This window comes from Ciconia boyciana, chromosome 11 (genome assembly GCF_034638445.1).
Source record: "Ciconia boyciana chromosome 11, ASM3463844v1, whole genome shotgun sequence".
Taxonomy (NCBI): Eukaryota; Metazoa; Chordata; class Aves; order Ciconiiformes; family Ciconiidae; genus Ciconia; species Ciconia boyciana.
In genome coordinates this window covers 22270474-22294164 of record NC_132944.1, presented here as the reverse complement: position 1 = coordinate 22294164, position 23691 = coordinate 22270474, and the positions used below count along the sequence as shown (strand labels likewise).

Here is a 23691-nt window from a genome sequence, read left to right as displayed (position 1 = left end):
TGAGGCTCGGCACAGCTCAGTGCACGTGGCCGGACTCGTGCCCTCGTCACCCCGCTGCCACCGACCCGCTGCATAATTTAGGCCAAGTGGCTCGTGTCCCTCCCGGTGGGGTGGCTTTTGTCCCAGGGAGCCCAGCAGCCCCGTGGGGGAACGGCATCCACCAGGGAAGGCGTGGGAGGAGGAAAGCCCCGCAGCCCGCCTGGCCCCCAAACCCCGGGCGCGTCGTGCTTCCCCGGCCAAAGGGCAGGTCTGGGCTGGGGAGCGGCCGCAGTCCCCGTGCTGCCACCCCCCTGGGTGGGAATGTCCCTTCCCCTGGGCAGCGACGGGATGGACGGTGTGAAACGGAGGGGACAGCCAGCGTCTGGCCAGGGGCTGCGGGAAAGGACGGGGACACCCAGCTGATCTGCTTCCCACGTCCCCTTCAGCCTCCCCAAAACTCCCCCCTCCACGCAAAAAGGTTAAAATCAGGGTGGAAAACTGAAGGTTCCCCAAAAGGGAGGTGAGCCCCCCCCATGCCGGGCATGGCCGGCTGGCATTGGGAGCGGGGGCTCTGCCTGTGGCACCCTGGCGGGGACACGTCCTGCCTGGGGGGCCGCGGGGCCGCGGCAGCGTGCTGGGGGGACAACGCTCAGCACTGGCCGTGTGCTCCCCGCAGGCGCTCCCGGCTGCACTGTGCTGCAGGACACTGGTCACCTTCCTGGTGGTCCTTGGGCCACCGGCGAGAGCCTGGATGGGGCCGAGCCACGAGTGGCTCCCGGCGGCCCCCCGTGCCGGGTACGGAGGCAAGCTGACAAGGCAGGAAACCACCGGCGCTAACGAGATGCTGCCAGATCTCCCCAAAACGAGGAGGAGTGACCATGGCTCTGGGGTAGGGTCTCATCCAGACGAAGCCAGCCCGCCGCTGCTAGAGGAGTCGGCAAGAAAAGCATTGCCCTGGCCAGTGAGCCCAGCCGCCAAGAGACCTGCTCCCCGGAAAAAGGCACGAAAGGTGTCCCTGTCACTTGATGTCCCCACCCACGTACTGAAAATCCTGCTCGACCTGGCCAGGGAGAAGGAGCTGCAGGCCAAGGCGGCTGCCAACACGGAGCTGATGGCCCGCCTCGGGCGCAGGAAATAAACCTCCCCGGCTGGGGCACGGCTCCTCGGCCGGGGCTGGAGAGGGCAGCGGGGCTGACGGGGGCACGGGGTGGCATCGGTGTGACCGCGGGGGACCACGGACATGGTGCCTCATCCCCCCGGTCCTGGCGCCCATGGCACAAGCTGCAGCCACGGGAGGATTTGGTTTAATAACCATCGCCTCAGCACCACCAGAGAAGATACAGCTGGGTTTGCCTTCACCGGGGAGCCAGCCCCGGGGCACGGAGGGGTCCCAGCCCTGGGCACCACAGGGATTTCTGTGCACTGCTTCGCTACTCGCTCGCTCGCTGCTGGGATGTCTCCAAAGGCTGGATGTCTTCTGGCTGGATGCATCCAGCCAGGCAAGTTTTCCCATGGGCTGCCTCTCTCTGGGTGGCTGCAGCACGCAAAATCCTCCCCGAAGCTCAGCTGAGCCTGGAAGCCAGTGGCAGTGAGTGTGCACAATAAAAGGTGGCATCGAACGTGACTTGTCGTGGTTTATTCCAGTCTTGCACCCCTCTTTGCCCCTATTTTGTGTTCCCTCTCCCTGGAGCTGCAGCGGGGCACATCCCGGGCTGGGGACCAAAGCTCATTAAGCCCCAGACGAGGGGTGTCACCCCTTGCACCGGCAGCGGGGCCGGCCCCCGGTCCAGGGTGCCCGCAGCAGCTCTGGGCCAACGGGGACGTTGCGTTGCATTGCCGGAGCCGCCGTCTTCAGCGAGGCTGGGAGATAAGAGCGGCGCGGAGCAGAGTGCAGCCGCCCTGTGCAAAGTACAGGGTGGCACGAGCGAGGAAGAGGCCGGGGACGCCTGCCGGGTGGGCTGCTGGAGCTGGTGGGGGACACAGCCATGCTCTTCGAGGATTACCTGCTGCAGGGTGAGTGCGGCCCCTTCGCCCTGGAGCAGGCGCTGGCTTTGGGAACGGGGCAGGAGAAATCGGGGTGACCCTGCGCCCTGCGGGAAGGACGTGTTTCGGTAGCCGGCGAAGGGATGTGCCAGCAGTTGGGGTGAGGTGGGAGGGTGGGTAACGTGTCCTTTGCCTTCCCCACCTGCCCTCAGGCGATGTCCAGGCAGCGCTGGACCCCAGGGACACCCCGCTGCAGCGGGCGGGTGCCGTGGGGCTGGGTCTGGGGGTTTGCGGGTGCAGGACGGGGTGTCGCTGGCAGCCGGGACATGGGACACGGGAGGAGCTGCTGGTGACACGGGAGGAGCTGCCGGTGCCGGTGCGTCCCAGCGGAGACGCTCCAGGGCTGGCAGCCCAGGTGACATCCGCCTGTCCCCAGGAGGGGGTTCTCCCCCACTGCCCCCGTCGTCCCAGGGGCACCGAGCCCCTGCCAGCACCTCCCCCTGCCCGTGTCATGCCCCACCGCCCCATCTCCCCTCCCCGAGTTCCAGTGTGCCCCCCGCTGCTCTGGCCCCAGTGTCCCCCGAGCTCCCTGGTGCCCCTCCGCTGTCCCCCCATGGCGTCCCCAGTGTCCCTCCAGCGATCCCAGTGCCCCCTCCCAGTCCCGGTGTGTGTCCCCTCCACGCTGTGTCTCCTCCAGTGTGTCCCCTGGTTCCAGTGTCTCCCGCCCAGTGCCCCCCCCAGCCCCACTGTCCCCCACGCCCCGTGTATGCCCCCGGCCGAGCGCATCCCCCCACTCCCAGTGCTCCCAGTGCTCCCAGTGTTCCCCATGCCACTACTGGCCCCGCCCCTGTGCTGACCCCAGCCCCGCCCCCGCCAATCAGACCGCACCCTTCCTGCTCGGTCCCCGCCCTCTCCTCCTGTCAGTCACCGCTCCGCGCCACGCCCCCGAGCCACGCCCGCGGCTCGGGCCGCAGCCGGGAGCCACGTCGGGAGGGCGGGGCCGCGCCTGCGCAGTGTGGCGGGCGGGGACGGCAGTGACAGGCTGGCAGGAAGGGGCGGGGAGCAGGAAGGGGCGGGCGGCGGCACCGGCACCGGGACCGGGACCGGGACTGGGACTGGGACTGGCACCGGGACCGGGAGTGCCACGGGGCGGGAAGGGCCTCACAGAGGGGCCGCTCGGCAGCACCATGCTGAAGAAGTTCGACAAGAAGGACGAGGAGTCGGGTGAGGGGAGGTGGGGGAGCCGGGCTGTGAGGGGAGGCCGGGGGAGCTGTGAGGGAGACACCCCCTTCTGTGGGTAGGGGGAGCTGTGAGGAGACCCCCCCTCGCTGTGGGTAGGGGAGCTGTGAGGGAGACCCCCCTCGCTGTGGGTAGGGGGAGCTGTGAGGGAGACCCCCCCTCGCTGTGGGTAGGGGAGCTGTGAGGGAGACACCCCCTCGCTGTGGGTAGGGGAGCTGTGAGGGAGACACCCCCTCGCTGTGGGTAGGGGGAGCTGTGAGGGAGACACCCCCCTTGCTGTGGGTAGGGGGGAGCTGTGAGGGGAGACACCCCCCCCCCCCTTGCTGTGGGTAGGGGGGAGCTGTGAGGGGAGACACCCCCCCCCTCGCTGTGGGTAGGGGGGAGCTGTGAGGAGACACCCCCCCTCGCTGTGGGTAGGGGGGGAGCTGTGAGGGGAGACCCCCCTTGCTGTGGGTAGGGGGAGCTGTGAGGAGACACCCCCCCTTGCTGTGGGTAGGGGGAGCTGTGAGGAGACACCCCCCCCTTGCTGTGGGTAGGGGGGAGCTGTGAGGGGAGACACCCCCCCCCTCGCTGTGGGTAGGGGGGAGCTGTGAGGGGAGACTCGGTGCCAGCGTTGCAGCGGGGGCTGGCTGGTGTGCACAGGAGCGCGGTGGGAAGCACCGTGGAAGCACTAGAGCAGCCTGCTGCCGTCCTCCTCTCTGCTGCAACCTGTTGGTTGTAGGCTAAACCTGTTGCATTGGCACAGCACACTGACCATACCTGCTGCAGGTGCAGAGTCCGAGACTAAATATTGAGCATATTAGCTCTGTTCACAGTTGCCCACCTCTCAAGCCAGGTGCTAAAGCAGGGTGGAATCCAATTTGTAGTCTCTAGCGCTGCTTTTCCAACACACATGGTCTGCTCTTCCAACAAGATTGCTGCCAGCTTCAGTGGGTCTGAAAGGCTGAGAGCGCTGAAGAAACACAAAGTGATCTCTTGACCTTTCAAAACTTTAGGCCCGAGTAGTAAGGAAGAGGTTGATATTTTATGTGGTGCGTAATTCAGGTGGAATCAAGGCTAGATACGACAGTGTTTACTTTCATGGTTGTGCCTTGTGGTATCTTTTTCATCTTTCTACAAAGCTTTCTGCGCAGCTTGTTCTGCATAACGAATCAGTGCGTCCTTAAGCGAATTGTTTCAGCGTAAATCTTAGCGATTGTTCTGTGTGACTGTGCTTGCTTTTTATTTTAATGTGCATTAAATGCTTTGCCCTTGTTTCCCTTGTCCAAAGCCTCCAGTGACGTCTTGGTAAGCGGAGGATTTAGTGAGTCAACTGTTGGAGGGGAATCGCTCTTGGCTTTCATTTTGGGGGCTATTCTTCATTTGCGCCTGCTGCACGCTTCAAGGTATTGCGTTACCTATGTCCAAGGCTGGCAGGAGATGCAGTTCCTTGTATTATGATGCTGACTCTTGTTGACTTTGTTCACACTGAGAGCTCACAGAGCTCTTCTTTCTGGCACTGCTGTTTGCATGCTTCCCAACATTTTTTCTTCCCTATTGCCTTTACTTCTCATCCCATTGCTTCTGTTTTGAATGAAGATTCCTAGGATTTACTGCACCTGCCTTTCTCCTGTGGATTGTGTATATGTCCAAAATGTGTAGCCTGAGTGCTTGTCATTCCCGGTCTTAGGTGGAGGGCATCATCCCTGAATTTACAGGCCTTTTATACCCATTCTTTCCACGTAAAGTCTAACGGGACAGTCTTTTTGTTGAGATGAGTGTGTGTGTCCACTTAATTGGCTTCTGTTTCTTTGCTTTTCGTGGATGGTTTAGGTAGTCTTGGATGAGCTGCTTCCACTGGCTCTCAGAAGTGCACTTTGAGATGTTATTTTGGGCATGTCATTGTTCTGAGATCCTTGCTCGGTCAGTGACTGTTTCTCTGCAGATCAGTACAAATTGTTGTTAGTCATCCAATACTAGGAGCTTTCTGAACACACAGCCTTTACCTTTCCTGCGTCTGTTTCTCCTCTGATGGAAAAATACTCTGACGCAGGGTGCTGTGAGGGTCAAGACCTCACGTGCAATATATTTCAAGATCCTTAGTACTATGAAAGATAGAGAGGCGATGCTCTGTTGTTGATGGCTGATTTAGGGATTGTAGACATGCTGGGCCATGGGAAATACTGTGCTGCTAGGAAGGTTTTTTGGAACACATTCACATGTTCATAATAGAACTGGTTCACAGTCGTACTAGAGACATCGTTTCTGTTCTTTCCCAATGTTTCCTGCTCTCCTCAACCCCACATAAGTGTCTGTGCTTTGTTTGGCTACCTACTGCATTTGCAAACTTCTCCTGAGCCAGAGGAGGGCAGTTTATGAACGGGAAGGAGCCGGGGTGCAGACGTGTTTGCCTTCAAGTTTAAGACTTACCCTTGCAAAGGCTCCTGGTGCCAGCGTAGGATGCTTCAGGCCCAGGTCAGATCAGAGCTGGGCCCAGGAGCTGTGCTTTCTAGTGAACCAGGCTTGTTAAACATTGGAACTGTGCTGGAAGTGGCTGTGTTTTGTCCCAGGGCCAGGCTGAACATAGGTACTAATTAAAACCTGCTTATCAATAACTGGCAGCTTCTGAAAAGCTGCAGCTCATAAATGCTTAGGAGGCGAGCTAATAGAGGCCATGCAGAATGATAGTGCTTTTCCCTCTGATTATTTCATCCTTAATTGGCGAGGTTTTAAATTATTTAATATAATTTCTTCTATTAAGTGGAACAATGAAAGTTACTCTGTGTCCAGACTTTCTAGTCCGCTGTCTTGTTCTCTTAATTAGTGGTAGAGCCAAAAATACTTTACTGGTGGATTTCTGATTGGTTTATAAGGGAGGGATAAAGCACTCCTGACTCAACAGTCTGGCAAGCGATGCCTTTTTTTGTCTGAGCTTTTGTTTCTAGGCCTGTCTTACTGACGCTCTAACTGTCAGCAAGCTCCCTGCCCAGGGGCTGGAAATAGGTCTGTGGGGATAACAGTGGAGCACAGTTACTTTACGGCTAATCAGTCTACCTCGGCTCATGGCTAGTTACTTCTGGGGGGGATGACAAATCGAAGAATGACCTGTCTGCTCTGCCTTCCCTAACTGCTGTGAAGACATCCAATTAATATCACTTAAAAGAGGGAACTCTGGTTGCTTGGTGTTCATGAAAAAGTTACCACAAAATGCTCAGTCTGTTTTTAGATTATGGGCATGGTTTGAAAGTTGCTTTCCCATAGCACTATCCCCAGAAAGACTTTTACTCTCTTTATTTTGCAGGTGGGGGTTCCAACCCATTCCAGCACCTGGAGAAGAGTGCAGTCTTGCAAGAGGTAAATCCTCAGAAGCTCTCCTTTGTCTACCCCTTTCTGTCTAGAATCTCTCCCTCTCTTGGAGAACTTCAGCAAGGAAGTGGGGGTTTGTTAGAGTCCTGCTAGCTCTGAAAGAAATGGGCAATGCTCCCGTTAGTTTTTATTTTATTGTTGGAGGGAGGAAGGGGGAAGGCTGAAATGGTCTCTGTAACAAATTAAAGACTGTAAACTACAAATAATAATAAAATGAATGAAATTATCTGGGAAAGCTCACCCTAGGGTGAGGAAAGGTTGGGAAATTGGCCTCGGACACCCCGAGTTTCTTGTAGATGAAAAGTTAATGAGCAGGGTGTGAGTGGTTATTGAATAGTCTATGATTTTACTCTGAAAACATGCCTTTCTATTCAACAGCAGATAAACTTCTCGATCCCCAGACCCTGTTGTTTCAGTGTTAGCTGTTTGTTTGCAATGTTGTGAATGGTGTTGGCTCCCGTTAGCCTTGCAGAGCTAGCGTACATCTGTCAGAAGAGTAGTGTTTTAGCTAGCACATGATCCAGACTTGTGTGGGTGAAAGTGTGATGAGTATTTGGCCTTTAAACCTTAATTGCACTTGCATTTGCGATCCCAGGGTGAGACTGTAGAACCAGCTGTTTAAAAGGGGACCGTGTTTAACAGGAATTGAGGGGAAATCTGATCCAAAGTCATTAAGAATCAAGCCATACCTTGCCCACAATTTGTTGTTTTTATCGGTGGCCGAGACCAGACAGGACAGTGTTTTTGAGGGTGCGCTGGTGTCAACGTCCTTATCTGTGCTTTGCTTCCAGGCACGGGTGTTTAATGAGACTCCTATAAACCCACGAAAATGTGCTCACATCCTCACCAAGATCCTGTATCTCATAAACCAGGTAAGGGAGAGAAAATGACACCTATAAAGAGACACCTGCAGCAGGCCCGAAGCTGGTTGTGGTAAATGGGATTTCCTTCCTTCTTTTCAAACATCTTCTAGGGGGAGCACCTTGGTGTCACGGAAGCTACCGAATCCTTCTTTGCTATGACCAAGCTGTTTCAGTCCAATGATGTAAGTCTGCTTGTTGTTTTCTGCTGTATTTATCTGGTGGAACAAGTTGTCAACGGTGTCTTTTTCAGCCTCGAGATGTGCCTTTTTATACAATCAGCTTTTCTGTCCTTCTGGAGCTACCTGATCTGAGTGGGAAGAGTAGGATGAAAGTTTAGAAACAGACATCGGCTTCCTAGCCCTTCCAGATCTTGTAGCAGCCTGACTGAAGCATTCTCAGTTCTTGAGACAGAGATTCCTCCCTCTGAATTGTTGTTTAACTCTTGAGATTGTGCTAGGCACAGATTAAGCATATAATCAGCTAGAATACACTCTGCTTTGTGCCCAGCATTAAAAGATCCTGCTTCCTGCTGAGAGTCAACAACAGTGTGTCCTGGAGGAGGCTAGGAATTAGTACCTACCCACAGCAGTAGTACCATCACTTGTGGTCCTCCAAACCACAGAGCATTAAAATCATGAGACCAGTGTAGAAATCCCCAGGCTCAGGAATATAAATTGCTTGCTTTCTTGGTTTTGAAGCAACAGGGTGCCTTCAGCTAATGATTTCAAGCTTTTCTCTTTGTTCATGTGAATGACAAGTGAAACATGAAACTGTAGGTCCAGCTAAATCTGGTATCTCTGCAGCTTCACCCTAAGATTGAGGGATTTAGAAGAGGACAAGGTGTTTTGTTAATTAATATGGGTTTTGTACCTCTCTTACACTTGGGCACCGGGGCGCTCTGAAGGTATCAGGTTCTTGATCTTCACAATAAAATCATGGAAGCAGGGAAAACTGAGATCCCTTCCTATCCGGGATCCTCTCAGCTGATGTCTGTCTTCCCTCTTTCCTTGTCAGCCAACTCTTCGCCGGATGTGTTACCTGACTATCAAAGAGATGTCTTCTATTGCAGAAGATGTAATCATTGTTACTAGCAGGTCAGTCTCAGTCACTTTGCTTTTCTTACTGTTATATTCACGTGTCCTCCAGTAATGCCTGTCCAACCTCTTGGACATAACTGTAGTCCCTAAGCAGGGTGGGGATAGGGAATGCCCTTGGTGAGGAAAAATTTTTCCTTTAAAAGAGGCCATTAGAATACAGACTCCTAGTGATGTATGTGAAAAGTGCTGCGTCCCCACATCCCATGCCCATGGGTGTTTGGATTGTCTCTTGGTTACACGATATGGCAGCACTGCTGGTTTTTTCCCTTTTGCAAAAGACTGTTTCATTAACTCCTACTTTCCTGTCTGAATGCCTTGAAGCTTTTTGAAGATTTCTGGCATAAATCCCAAGGCTTTCAACAGGTAGGCAGGGATTTATTGCTCCTTTAGCAGCACAGGATGTGACTTTGCCGGGGAACAAAATTCCGTCTGTGAGTCATTCCTGAATTGCTGCTCATCCCACTGAAAGGCCGCTGCCATATCAGGAGACAGGAGCATGAGGGTACAGGGTCTGCTGAGGGCCGAGGCCATGCAGCAGGCAGAATCCAGTCCCAAGTGCTGCGATGTGATGAACTCCCGTCCCCTCATAGGTGGTCTCGCACTGACCAGGATCCTGGGGAAAGGGCAGGAATGAGCCTTCAGTAAGGAAGGCAAATGGCTCAGGAGCATGTGTGTGCACTCCAGCCTCCCGCGGTGATCAGGAGCTCGTACAGCCTACTGATGGGCTTGGAACCCGAGCACTGATCTTTTCCTCCTGCCTTCCCACCCCGGTGGGACTTGCCCGAGACCTGCGGTTGCCTGCTTGGCATTCAGCTGTGATCCTGGCTGCCTGCTGCTCTGTGTGCACTGTGTGTGCACCTGAGAGCTGCTGGCTCAGGAGTGCAGTATTGAGAGCTTCCTGTTTTCAACCAGCTTAACCAAAGACATGACTGGGAAGGATGACAATTACCGAGGCCCTGCTGTGAGAGCACTCTGTCAAATCACTGATGTAAGTGCTGCTTTTCCCTTGGGGCAGCCCCAGGCCCTTCACCTTTCCCTACGTCACCCCATCCCACCTTTCACTCTGCTTTTCATGCCTTTGCATCTCCCCTTTCACACTCCTAACGGCTTATCCATATCAGCTGTTGTTTCCCTCTCCCTGCAGAGTACCATGTTGCAGGCTATCGAGCGCTACATGAAGCAGGCGATTGTTGACAAAGTGCCAAGTGTATCCAGCTCTGCTCTGGTGTCCTCCTTGGTATGTACTCCCCGCAGGGTGGGCCTGAAGGACAGTCAAGCTGGGAAGCAGTCATCTGTGGTGGGATTGGACATCTTGGGAGTTTCAGGGTTTCAGTCTTAGTGAACTGAGGGATTGGTGCTGACTTTGTGGGATATCGTCGACCTCTTGAGGCCACAGCCATCATGGCCAGGTCTCTGCATGCTGATCCTCTGCTATTTTGTAAGTTGCTGCTGCCAGTGCCATCATGGGGAAGGCTTGCTGCTTCTTAATATCAGCTGTGATTCCCAAAGCTTCCTCCATTCTTCTCTCATGGGTTGTCTGTGGCTTTGTCTCTCCCCCAGCACCTGCTCAAGACCAGTTATGATGTGGTAAAACGCTGGGTGAACGAGGCTCAGGAGGCAGCTTCCAGTGACAATATCATGGTGCAGGTAGGAAACCCGCTGCCAACACAGGGAATAGCAAGCAGCAGCTGGGAGTGGAGCAAACTGCTAGAGCTCAGCCAGGCACTTTTGGGCAACAGAGGGGATAAAAGTGGAAGGAACACACTGTGGGTTTGTGACGATCTCTTTCCCTGCACAGTATCATGCTCTGGGCTTGCTCTACCATGTGCGGAAGAATGACCGCCTGGCAGTCAACAAGATGCTCAGCAAGTTCACGCGCCACGGCCTGAAGTCGCCGTTTGCCTACTGCATGATGATTCGAGTAGCCAGCAAGCTGCTGGAGGAAGAGGCTGGCAGGTGAGGGGGCTCCTTTGCCCTGCTGGAAGAATTTCCTCCGGTCCTGCTTCCATCTCCTCCTGCAGGCTCACTTGCCGTCTTGTGAGGGCAATTATTTCTGTCTTTGAAGAGCAGCATGCAGCTTCTACCCTCTTATTGTTGGTTAAAAGGCAGCAGAGAAAATACAGCATGCTTTCATGGTAGTTATGAGATGGCTTCTGTGAGTCTTATCTGTGTGCTGGCACATCAAATACTTTCTTGTTTCTCTGGACTGTTTTGCATAGCTGTTCTTTATTGAGATATTCTACTTCATTTTCTCTGTCTTCTGTAATTATGTGGCTTCCTGCTGGATAAGACTTGTGGTATGTACAGTTGACTCTCGGTATGTGAGGGCTGAGGGAGATTCCCTTTAGCCTGTAAGGCAGAGGGTGTCTTCTCAGAAGGCAGCCTGGCTTCCAGGCCAAGTGTGCTGGAAGTACAGTATAATGACCACTGCAAAATCTGGGGACAGTGGACTTACAGCCGCTTTTACCTTTACACGGGCTATGGGACCTGCCCATTTCTGCTGCCAGATTCTTTATTTCTGTTAGCACCTTTGTTTTAATTCATTCTTGTGGGGTTTTTTGTCCTTTAGCCGTGATAGCCCCTTGTTTGATTTCATCGAGAGCTGCCTAAGAAACAAGCATGAGATGGTGGTCTACGAAGCAGCATCTGCCATTGTTAACCTGCCCAACTGCACTGCCAAAGAGCTGGCTCCGGCTGTCTCGGGTAAATGTGGCACTCATGGCATTGGCGAGGGGACTATGGGCCTGCGGTGGTGACACCTGCGGATTACCCCAAGAAACAAGGACCGTGTGTAGTTTCAGGCTTGTAATGCTGCCGTGCCCTTTGTTGCTTTATGCTGCTGCTGAGAGCCTGTGGTGTGTGAATAGCTTTGCTCCTGTAAAGGTATTTGCCTGGTGTGTTCAAGTGTGGGTTACCGGAGGGGTCTTTTTTGTCCTGTGAAACAGGGCTGAATTCTAACTGATGAATTTCCCTGCCTTAGACTGAGTGTAACTGTGCAAGAAGCCAAGGTGTTGGGGTCCTGCCTTGCCAGCTCAGTCCAGTCCAAAGGTTATCCTGAGCTGGGACTGTTGGCAGGTAGGGAGGCTGTGTGTCACCTCTCTGCACAGGGAGGGTGCCCTTCATGGGCCAGCCCTGCGAAAGGAACAGGGTTTGCATAGAAATGGAGAACAGCAGTTCAAATGGACTTAATAGGAAGGATGACAAGGTGATGAAATTGGCTTTCGAGGGGAGCGAAGGACAGCAGCACCGTGGAAAGAGGGAGGTGGGTACGAGCTAGTTGTCAGCAGGGATGTGTGGCAAAGGGGGCAACAGGGAGGGAGGGGGGAAGCTGGTAAATTCACAGTTGCTTCTTAAGCATGCTTCTAGTTATCTTGTGTCTGCAGCTGTCTCTTCATTGAAGCTCTTGCTTTAGGTATGAAACGCTTCTCAATAATAGATTGCCTAAATGTCTGCCTTTGTTGGTTTTCCCGCCTTGCAGTTTTGCAGCTGTTCTGCAGCTCCCCGAAAGCAGCACTGAGATATGCAGCCGTCCGTACCCTCAACAAGGTAGGAGCCGGTCTCTTGGGAGCTGTAATAGTTTCTCATATGCAGGGAGGTGCAGACTTCAGAAGAGAAAGGGGGCCAGATTGTGATGATTTTGTGTGAATAACCTGGGCTACAGCCTTACATATCATTGCTTTATGAGTGGAGTAAAACCTCAAAGAACACTTTACAGAAGGGGGGGGGAAAAAAAGCAATCATTTTCACAGGTCCCTCTAAGAGTGTCACTGGTCTTACCTGTTACTGCTTTCCCTTCTGAGCTTCCCGTGGTGAAGGAGCTCCTTGTAAAACAGGGATCAAACCTTGATGCTGCTTCTTGCCTGCTCCGTGGCAATCTTTGCTCCAGCTTTTTTCCCTTGACCTTGTAAACTCTAAAAAAGAAAAAGGCAGAATGGCAGTGTCTGGTAACTGCTGTGCTTCCACCCACAAAGCTGTTCTGCACAGCTAGGCTCGCTGAGTTTTTGTTGGGAGTTCATAGCTTTCTTTTCTTAATATATAGAGGAAAATGAGAGAGTTGAAAATAGTAAAAGATTCTTTATTACTACTGCTTTTCTTCCAGCAAGAGATGCAATTCTGCAGGAAGAAAGAGCTTGTTACTTTAACCTCAGATTAGTTGTTTGTCTGAGACGACCCTCATGTATGGTCTGTAGCATTTATTTTTACAGGAAGGAGTGAGAGCTTATAGAGACTTGGAGGGTTTTGCCAGCTGGGCCTTTTGCATCTGTTGAGTGATTTCCGCTCTTCCTTCTCTGCTCTAGGTGGCCATGAAGCACCCATCCGCTGTGACTGCCTGTAATCTAGACCTGGAGAACCTTGTGACAGACTCCAACCGCAGCATAGCCACCCTAGCCATCACCACGCTGCTGAAAACGGGCAGTGAGAGCAGCATTGACCGGCTCATGAAGCAGATCTCCTCTTTCATGTCAGAAATCTCAGATGAGTTCAAAGTAAGGAAGTGGGAGGAGGAGGGACACGCAGGTTCCTGAGGAAACCCCTTGGTCTTTGTCCACGTTTGTGTGTGCACTCTGAAACCTGCATGGAGCTGCTTGCAGGAGCTGGGCTGCAGAGTATTTGCAGGGAAGAGAAAGAATCTGAGGCTATCGGCCTAAGCCATGCCTCGGTCATACAGCACCCAGCTCCAAAGTCACATGCTGTCTTCTGGGGAGATGCCATTTGAGAATTAAATCTCTTTTTCTTCTTTCCAGTGCGTGTGGGCTTTTGCTAGGGGCTGGCCAGTGCATAAAGACTCCTCCAATTCCTAGTATTGTACTTCCTGGAACTGCATTCATTGGATAAGTAGAGGCAAAACCGTAGTTTCCAGGCTAGGGACCAGCACAAAATTGACACAATTCAACTATTTTTTCCTGCCTGGTGAGACAGAATCCTTTTTTACTTGCCCCCCTTTTCCTCCAGGTTGTAGTGGTGCAGGCCATCAATGCACTGTGTCAGAAGTATCCTCGCAAACACGCCGTCCTCATGAACTTTCTGTTCACTATGCTTCGGGAAGAGGTAAGTTTGCAGGACAACTACTTTGTGTTCCTTGTTTGTATGCATGAACTGCAGGACTGCACAGTGCCCTCTGTGAGAGTCAAGCTTTTACTGATAACGCTGTGCAGTAAGAGCCTCTCTCTAAAAGGCTTGCAGTCTGACGGGCAGAAATGGCCAGCTGTGCACAACAGTTATACGCATACTGCCAGGCATATTTTTAATGTGGTTTTCATTCTTTGATTTTTCTGGGGGTTTATTAACTCTCAAAGCAAATGCAGGCAACAGCAGTTCTGTTGGCAGTCCATGTGTGTTTCACATTTGAACCAGCTTTCTTTTATACTTTGACAGCAAATTCCAAGAAGTTTTGTCTTGTACACAAAGATTCGATAACAACCTATTTATTGATGACACGGGACCACTTTTGTTCTGTTCTCTGTGCTGTGGGAGTGAAGGGATCACGAGTACCTATAACCATTCTCTGCATTCAGTCAGACATAAATTGCAGAAAGACAGCTTTACAGAGGTTTGCTGAGGCTGTTTCTAAACGAGCTAACATGCCTGCAACACAGCTGGCACCACTGCTTGCTCTGACATCACTTTCTGCCAATTACAGCCTCTCATTTGGAAACAAACCAGAGCATCTCATTTTGCTCCTGTGAAAAATGGACCGTTCTCCTTTCCCAGATTTTCTGTGGGTGGATGGTATCATTTCGAATGTGGTTTTGTAGTTCAAACCATTCTGTTTTAAAGCTTTTTTTTTTTTTAAATCTAAAGTAGCTCCAGAAAGATCCCCCAAAAGCCCAGCACTGTGCATGTAATTGGCAGAGGATAGTGTGCAGTTTAATCCCCTGGTGTGTATTGAGGACGCTAGTAAATAATGTCTGAAGATAACCAAGCGTTAACGCCCGTCAGGTTGTGGGGTGTGCCTGGGGAGGTATTGATTGCCTGTCTTCCCACACTAATGGGGCTATTTGCTGGGTCCTGCTGTGGCAGATATGATCCTTAATATATTTCTCTTGTGATTCATCCTCAGATGTCTGGTGCTAAAGGGGAGAGGGTTGGGTTTATTTCTCCTCCCATATGGCTGTTTTTATGCACTAATTCTAGCAGCAGAGGATTTTGAAGGAGATGTAAATCCTTCAGGGGGATGGATTATTTTACCCTCTTTAGGACATGTTTTTCTCTTCACTGCAGCCATTCTGAAGGGAGCTGGCAAGAGAGTTCGAATATTAGCTGGCCCTCTGGGTGTAAAGAGGGTCAAAAGTGGGGGCAGCATTACTGCCCTTCTCCTTTCAAACACAGATTAGAAGCACTGAGTGTGAGTGACCTTTTCGAAGGAAATTCTTTCCTGTCTGGCTAGTTCAGAGTCTCTGAAATACTTCAAGATTTCCAGCTGAGCCGTTCCCTTTTGCTCCTTAGGGTGGCTTTGAATACAAGCGAGCCATCGTGGACTGCATCATCAGCATCATTGAGGAGAACTCAGAGAGCAAAGAGACAGGCCTGTCTCACCTCTGCGAATTCATCGAGGACTGCGAGTTCACTGTGCTGGCCACTCGTATCCTCCACCTCTTGGGGCAGGAAGGGCCCAAAACCAACAACCCCTCCAAATACATTCGCTTCATCTACAACAGGGTTGTCCTGGAGCATGAAGAAGTCCGGGCAGGTAAGAGAGAGACCTGGAAAACTGTCTGCCCTATGACAGATCTTCAAGGAAATACAGTGTATGAACACCTCTGCTTTTGAGGATTGTGATTCTCTCTAGTCCTGAGCAGATCATCTTCCACAGCAAAGATCCTGCAGTAGTACTGATGGAAGAGGTGGCCTGCAGCTGAGAAATGGGGAGGGAGATGCAGTGACTCTGAAACTAGACAGAGGAGGTTTGCAGGCACTTCGCTGTAATACATCTGCTTCTTTCTAGTCATAGTAATGCTTTATACTAGTGGTAGCATCTCTGACGTGGCATTTGATCAAGGCCAAGAAACAGAGGAAACTTTAGCTGATTTCTTTGCTTTCTAATTCTGTTTTCATGACTTGTGCTACAGGTGCTGTAAGTGCCCTGGCCAAGTTTGGAGCCCAGAATGAGGAGATGTTACCCAGTATCTTGGTGTTACTGAAAAGGTGAGTTGTACCTCAGAGTTTCTCAACATCCTGGGTGAAAAACCCTGTTCACTTGAGAGCTTGTTAGCATCCCCATGCATGTCTAGTCTCTTCTACCTGTGGATCTGAGAAGGTGCAGTGGGTACCTGGGATCCTGTGATGGGATCACCACTGCATCCAGCACCACAAAGCAGACAGAAGCCAAGTGTGGGGGATGGTTGCTTTTCTAATACAATTACTAGTAGATTGCTGGTTGTCTCCTGTGGCGTGTTCTTTCTGGCCCTGTCAGGTGGCTTAATCACCTGGATTCATTCATGTGGACTCTGCTGCCTTGCACTGAAGAAAGCTTTCCCCTTCCCTTTCAGGTGTGTGATGGATGATGACAACGAAGTGAGAGACAGAGCCACCTTCTACCTGAATGTTCTGGAGCAGAAGCAGAAAGCCCTCAATGCTGGCTACATCCTGAATGGTAATGCAGGAAGTCCTCAAAACAAGTCTGCACCTCTTTCCTGGTTTAACAAGTGACAAAGAGCTGGCATGATCTGTGGTTTCAGTGACCTGTCCCTTCTGTCCCCAGGTTTGACGGTGTCTATCCCTGGCCTGGAGAGGGCTCTGCATCAGTACACCCTGGAGCCCTCCGAGAAACCCTTTGACTTGAAATCCGTTCCTTTGGCAACAGCTCCTATCGTCGAGCAAAGAGCAGGTGAGGAGCAGTCCCCTGAATGCTGGTCCAAACTGCTAGTAACTCTCTTGCAGCTCCAGCCCCCGGACAACAGACTGCATTGGGCTTGCGGGGAATTGCTGAGCTCCATCCTATTTGAATTTTGTGGGATTACATCTTCTGTGAAGACTAAGGCCAGCAAATCTGGTTGCTCCCACATTAGTGTTCTGGTTTAGTCCAACTGCTAATAATAGTAATAGTTGGTAATCCTCACTGGAGCTGCTGCAGTTCCAGAGGTGTTTAGGAAGCTAAATATGGGTGCCTAGTCCATAGCAAGCTGAGAAATGAGCTCCCTTCCTTTCCTTAGTCAAATCCCTCTCCAGACATTGATCTGTTTTCTGATTTAGTTACTTCTTACTCTTCACCTTCAAATCTTTTTGGGTTTTTTTGTTTGTTTTCTTTTTCTTTTGCAGAAAATGCCCCTGTTGCTGTAGTCAAACAGCCAGAGAAGGTGGCAGCAACACGGCAAGAAATATTCCAAGGTAAACTGATGCAAGACCTGTCCTGTGCCTGTGTGTGGGAACAATATAGCCACCTCTTGCTGAGCCTGCCTTAGCCCCTCTGGCTTTTTCCCCTCTCCTTTCAGAGAATGACATGGGCTGCCAACTTTAAGTCAACTGTTTACTCCTGGGGGATGGGGGTGCCTGCAGTCCTGTTCTTTCTGTCTTGCAATAGATGTGGGTAAAGGATGACTCTGCCTTTAATTTTAAAAGTCCCTAGTGAATGTTTATGGATGATTGATGGATAGTTTCTTGCTGCAGCAGCCTCTGGCAACTTAAACAAGGGCTTTGAAACTGTTAACACCTTCCTGTGGGTGGGGGAAGGCAATGGTTGCTGTGTCCTCTGTTTCAGAGCAACTGGGGGCGATCCCAGAGTTTCGGGGACTGGGCCCACTCTTCAAGTCTTCCCCAGAGCCTGTCGCCCTGACAGAGCTGGAGACGGAGTACGTGGTTCGTTGCACCAAGCACACATTTGTCAGCCACATGGTGTTCCAGGTGGGTAGCTATGGCATGTGGTGCTGAAAGAGGACTGGAAAATAAGCTCCTGACCAGTTAACAGCTCCACTGGGAAGAAATAGCTCAGGGATATTTGTGTTCAGAGCACGTCACTGCAATGAGGAGTCCTTACTTTCTCATCCAGGGCAGTAGAGCCCCAGAAAAATTAATTAGGGAGCGTGTGTGTGTGTGTGTGGGTGGCTGAACAGTGCTTACATGTACAGCCAAAATAAATCGAATAAGCACTAGATGGGGCTATTCTCACTGAGCAGTTGGCAAGGGGAGCTGTGTTCTTTCCTCAGGGTCCCCAAGCACGTGGTTTGGGCATAAAAGAGTGAAGCTTACTATATCTGAGAGGCTGAAAAGGGTACCCAAGAAAGAGACATGGTGGGGGAGAGCTCCTCATCCCCTACGTTTAGTTTTAGCCTGTATAGTACAGGTGCTTTTTTCTGTACGTCTTGGCCTTGGCTGTACTGCCGCGCTGCTACACGTGAGATGTTAGGATTGATGTGCCAGCATCTTTGCCTGGGCCTCGGGGAGTTCAAGGCACAGCGAGTCCTACGCTAGCTCGTGAGCAGCAGTGTTTTGTCCTTAGCCAGCTCCTTCCTCAAAAGCTCAGAACTGCTTACACAGCCCTCATAGGGCTTGATCTTTGTTTCTGTTGTCCATCCACCAGACTCAATTGTATGAGGTTGAGTGACTTGTCATTGCAGCTGGAACGAAGTCAAATCAGCAAGTTTAGACTTGCTGAAACCGTCGAGCTTGCTGAAACTTGCTCAGACTATCCCTGGTTTGAGCTGTGCAAAGGATCATCTTACCATCTGCTGTGGGGCACTGTGTCCCTGTAGCATTAAGTGAGAAGATGTAGGCAACACAGTACTCGCATTTCCATACAGCAAAGAGTTAACCTGGGAGTTACCATCCAGGGAGAAAGGATGAAGTACATTTAGAGGAAAAACTGGTGAACTGAAGGAGGCAGAAGCTGACGCATTCCTGCCCTCACTAAATTTCTGCTCCTGCCTGGGTTGCAGAGGGCAGGCATTGGATAGCTGTGTGCTGGTTCATTTTAAGTGTTGTTTCCTTAAAAAAAGAAGTTTGCTGGACCACTGGAGTCCCCTGCAGGGTTTTAGTTTCTCCCCTAAAGCATTTAGATGAGTAGTTTTTAGTCACGGTTGCTCAAATGCATGAGCCCTGTGACTAGCCAGCTGATAGTGGGGTGCACTGTTGAAACACAAAGAGCTAGGGGTTCACAAGTTGACACCACGCTCCCACTCTGCCTCAAGTGAGTCTGCTATTAGATCTATAGCAAGCAGCTTCAAGCTGTTGCTGCTTTCCCCTTCCCTGTTTAGTTTGACTGCACGAACACCCTGAATGATCAGATCCTGGAGAATGTCACGGTGCAGATGGAGCCAACAGAGGGGTATGAGGTCATTGGCTACGTACCTGCCAAAACCCTGGTGTACAACCAGCCGGGTACCTGCTACACGCTGGTGGCACTGTCTGAAGAGGATCCGACAGCAGGTAAACAGTTCACCCTCTGTGTTTTCCTGACATCCCCCAAATTAAGCGTACCGTATTGCTCGCCCCCACACATTCTACCTTGCATCCTAGCCAGATATTTATAGCCTGTGTGTGGGTGCAGCCCTGAGTGATGCTGAGCATGACTTCTCTTTGCTGTTCGGGGCTGTCAGGCCTCCCTTCTCCCCTCCTGGTTCCCTTGTGCTGTAGCATTGTCGAGTCAGGCTATGAGAGCTGGCAGATGAGCATTCCGCTCTCCGCTGAGTTATCTCCTGTGCACCCTGGTGTGTCCTTTAGCCTGTCTGTTCTTTGTGTTAGTATGTGGGGAGGCTAGTACTTGTAAAGTGCCCAGATGCTCTGAGTAGCAAAGGGGTATTTCAGACAAACTGCTAGAATTTCAGGGATGCCTATTTGAACTGCCATCCCCTCATTTGTCACTGTCCAGAACACAAACCAGGCCTTACCTGTGCTTTGGTCTCCCTGGTTTGTGTTCTGGGACTGCTCACCTGTGTGTGTTGCTGCTGTTCACCCAGCAGTGCCCATCTTCTCGGGGATGAGTCATTGTTTCCTCTCCCAGCCGAGTGGTATTAATCAGCTGCCGTGTTGCAGCGCAAGGTGCTTTCATTTCAGAGGCGCATGAACCGTCTCTAGATAAGGATCTTGCCTCTTCACAGGGCGCTGGTGGGACATGTCTAGTTAGTATTCCCAACACAACTTGAGGTTCATCAGTAATAGCACTTGATCTGAGGATTATGGTCTTATACAACCATCGTCAGCCTGTCTTTATCACTGTTTGCTAGCCTTAATATTACTAATAAATACCTTGTCCTTGAGAGACAGAAACTGTCGGAGAGCCCTCTCTAGGTCACTGGCTAAGCCTGTGCTGCTGACAGTGAGGGGGAGAACCCAGCTCCCCCAGGTTTCCCAGCCCCGTTCTGCTGCAGAGGACTGCAGACCTGGTGGTAACATGAGCTTTGCCTTTGCCTCCCCCACCTCCAGTGGCCTGTACCTTCAGCTGCATGATGAAGTTCACTGTCAAGGACTGTGATCCGAACACGGGTGAGACGGACGACGAGGGTTATGAGGATGAGTATGTGGTAAGGAGCTGGGCGTGTACCTGATCACAGAAACTGCAGTCACTTTGAGGGGTTTTGTGATCTCTACTCAGATCCCTACAAGCAACTATGTCACCACTGACACTGATGTGGGCAGCATCGTGTGAAGAGCGGGTTCTTGCTGTCTCTGTGGTGTCCGTCCCAGGATGCAGATGTGGGTTTGGAGAGCTTGCTTTGTCTTGTTTGGAGTATCCTCCTGTTGCTCTCCAGGCAGACACCTGACTGTGCAGGATACTTGTATTTTGGGAGGCCATGGTGTGTCCTCCAGGCTTGGCTGGCTGTGCCCTACGGGCTCCAGCACTTGCACAGTCAGGTTTGTGGAGACAGAAGGCCGTTGGACATCTTTTGTTCTCCATGAATTGCTCTCTGTGATGGCACAGTTAATTGCCTGGTGGCTTGCCTGATACAGGCAGATTGCCGTCCTTGTTCTTGCTCTGGGGAAGGTGGGCCTCTTCCCTCCCCAGAACCGAGACTGATGAAAGCACTGATGCTGCAGAAGCACCTCTCTTCCAGGCTCTGCCGTTTCCAGGACGGCCGTTGTACCACAAAGGAAGAAGCTGAACTTATGTGTGGTCAGAAACTAGGACTGGCTCACAGAGGGCGGTGTTTACCCTCCAGAGAGGAAGAGGTGGTGTGACACAACCTCAGCTTGCCCTGTTAGCTGCAGAAGCTGTTTTCTGTGCGTTGCCTGTCACTGCTGCGAATCTGATTAGAGGCACTGCTGTGCAGTGAGTCACTGAGGACACAGCATCCTCCCAGGAGGAGCGGGGAGGGTTTTTCCCAAAGGAACATGCAAGATTAACCCCTCTCTCTGCTTCCCACCAGTCACCAGGGCATTTGAGTGATACTCAAACTCTTCTATGTGTTCCCGCTAGAATCAGGAGGAGATTCTGTCCTGCAGCGATGGCTGAAACGAATCAAGGCTGGTGTCTAGTCAGCTCTGGCACTGACTGCTCTTCGATACATGCTCTGGAGGGACAAGCCCACTTCTGCCTTGCGCAGATGTAGTCACAGCAGCAGTTTAGCTAACCTGGCACACACCGTTAGGCGATAGCAAGTGTCTGACGGTGTCTCACTGTACATTAGCAGCCTACAAAATGATGGGCCAGAAAGGCAAAATAGAAATTATGTGCATTCCATTCCAGGGAAGCAAATGCTGCATCTGTGTGAGCACAAGCAGCTGTTTCTTAGCTTTTGTCCTCTGTTTTGGATGTTTGTCCAGTGATTTGATCTCTGTCAGGCCAAGGGCTGTGCTCAGAACGGGAACCTGCTTTGTAAACCCTGGAAATGGCATGACCAGTGGCTTTCCCAGGCCAAGCAGTTCCTCAACCAAGTGATGTTTGCTTGAGCGAACCAGAAGGGGCAGGGCTCGCTGTGACACCTTCATGAGTGGAAGTGAGAAGCTGTCTCCTACACTCACCTTATCTCAGGGAATCCAGTCTAAAGCTCACTCTGGAGAGAGCAGAATTAGGAACAACCATGTTTCATTTGAACCTCTTCTACCACCAGCTTGAAGATTTGGAGGTAACAGTGGCTGATCACATCCAGCGAGTTCTGAAGCCAAACTTTGGAGCAGCCTGGGATGAAGTGGGTGATGAGTATGAAAAGGAAGAGACCTTTACTTTATCTGCTATTAAAACCCTTGAAGGTAAGGGGGTGCCTGAGCCAGCAGAGCTCTTAACATTTCTCTCTCTCCAACAGGCAAAGTCCAGAGGTGCAGTCTGGCTCACTTTAGATCTCTCACAGAAAGGCTAATGGGGCAAAACCCTTCACAAGTAACTTCACCAAAGCTGTTAAATGTGGAGCTACGGTTACTGTAATAACAAGTTAGTTCAGGTTTCAAAAAAAAAAAAACAAATGAATATTCTGGGCCCTGTGGAGACCAGGTTGGATTGTGGGAGGCAAGAGAACATCTTGCTTTGCTCTCGCGCTCTACCCTCCCAGGCAGACAGACCATAGTTCAGCTGTGAGCTCCCACCTTCCGTCTGTGAAAGGAGGAGATGCTCTGACCTTAGGACTCGAGACCAATAAAGAGAGATGCATAAAGCAGAAGACATGAGGTTGGTGGGCAGGCTTGTAGTGTAAGCCCTCTTCTCCTTCATCATGTATTAAAGACTCCTTTTGTTGTTCCTGAGAAGCCTGTAAAAACTCGGTCCTTTTGATGGCTTAGAAGGGTGTCCTTGTCCTGTAGCCATCTCTGTGCTTCCTTGCCCAGTGCTTTGGGCTTGAAATACCTTCCTGAGGCCTTTTCAAATTCCTCCTGAAGGCCTGCGAGGTGTCTCCTTCCCTCTGCATCTGTCCCCAGAGAAGCAAGCTGGCTGTCAGGGTTGCACTCTCCGACTTCCGTTGTCTGACTCATTCACCCTCCTGTTTCTGTTGCACCTTTGCTGCATCAGATAACAGAACCGCCGTGTGGCGGTGGGTTTTTTGCATGTTGCCTTTGCCTCCGTGGTGGCCTCTAAAATCACAATTCTGGCCGATGCTATGTGTCCCTCAGTACAAGGAACATGAACCCTAGCGTGCAGGGAGGGCTTGAGTCACCTGTAGATGCTCTTTGTGTGTCCCTGTCAAGACAGCCATGACATGGAGCCCGTTTTATTTATTTTTTCTTAACAGAGGCAGTTAGTAATATCGTGAAGTTCCTGGGGATGCAGCCTTGTGAGCGATCAGATAAAGTGCCAGATAACAAGAACTCTCACACACTGTACTTGGCAGGTGAGCTGTGGGGTGAGGTCTCTGCTCGAGTAGCATGAGTAGCAGCTCTTTGGGAGGTTGCACGGAGCTGCCTGTTCAAAATCTGAGCAGGAGTTTCTGATAGAGCCTGCTGTGCTCCACGTAGAATTTGGAGGCTTGTCCCTGCCATGGTTTCTGTCTCCGCAAGTGCAGAGCAGCTGTGTTGGGATCGGGGAGGGTGCTGTGGTGGGGGGATGCTGGGATCAGCCCCAGGCTCAGCTGGGTGGAATTTGCTGTCTTCATCATCTGTGGCATCCTGGGTTGGAGTGAGCCTGTGGAGGATGTAATACATCCGAAATGGATGTGTACCGGAGCTCTTAGACGAGTGGCTGGTAGTCGCTGAAGGAGTGCCTGGATCTCTCTTCAGCTGGAGTTTATTTTACACTTTGCTTTCATGAGTTTTACAGTAGCAAGAGTCCCAGGTATGTTATAACGAATGAAAAATGCGCTGCTCGAGGGTCCCTCCTGGCCCAGCGCTGGGGATTTGCCAGACTACACATGGGGAAACCTGCCCCTGCCAAGCAGTAGCGTTCATTTTTAGGCTTGCAGGGGAGGAGGGCGGCCCGCAACGCGCTCACCCCTTCCTCCCGCTCTCCCTTCCAGGTGTGTTCCGGGGTGGCCATGACCTCCTGGTACGGTCTCGTCTCGTCCTGACCGACACCGTGACGATGCAGGTCACCGCCCGCAGCGGAGAGGAGCTCCCCGTGGATGTGATCATGGCCTCTGTTGGATAAACGGCCTTTTCCAGGACTGTCCTGACACCGAGCCCCCGCGGGCAACGCTTCTTTCTCTGGCAGCAGCATAGGGATCGCGTTCACTACAGCAGCTTTTGTGTTCTCTGCAGTACAGCTGTGTTTGGGGCTCTGTCTATAAAATAACGACGTTTTTAAGGTCCGCTTTTACGAAGCGCTTTGTCCCTGCAGCGGAGGGGTTCGCGGCGGGCGGCCGCTTTCTGTCGCGGAGGAGGCGAGGCGACAC

General features: G+C 51.7%; 1 protein-coding gene across 1 annotated transcript; it reads left to right on the top strand.

The window, feature by feature from the left end:
* Window positions 1–3033: 3033 nt before the first annotated feature.
* Window positions 3034–23605, top strand: COPG1 (COPI coat complex subunit gamma 1). The gene is made up of 24 exons (XM_072875726.1): window positions 3034–3186; window positions 6482–6534; window positions 7338–7418; window positions 7520–7591; window positions 8424–8503; window positions 9419–9494; window positions 9651–9743; window positions 10067–10153; window positions 10305–10462; window positions 11076–11209; window positions 11985–12052; window positions 12805–12993; window positions 13460–13555; window positions 14954–15197; window positions 15577–15652; window positions 15997–16100; window positions 16209–16334; window positions 16766–16834; window positions 17205–17347; window positions 18697–18868; window positions 19865–19962; window positions 21490–21628; window positions 22597–22695; window positions 23317–23605. Exons 1-24 carry the CDS (start codon window positions 3150–3152, stop codon window positions 23445–23447), a joined length of 2625 nt encoding a protein of 874 aa, XP_072731827.1. The 5' UTR covers window positions 3034–3149; the 3' UTR covers window positions 23448–23605.
* The last annotated feature ends 86 nt before the right edge of the window (window positions 23606–23691 follow it).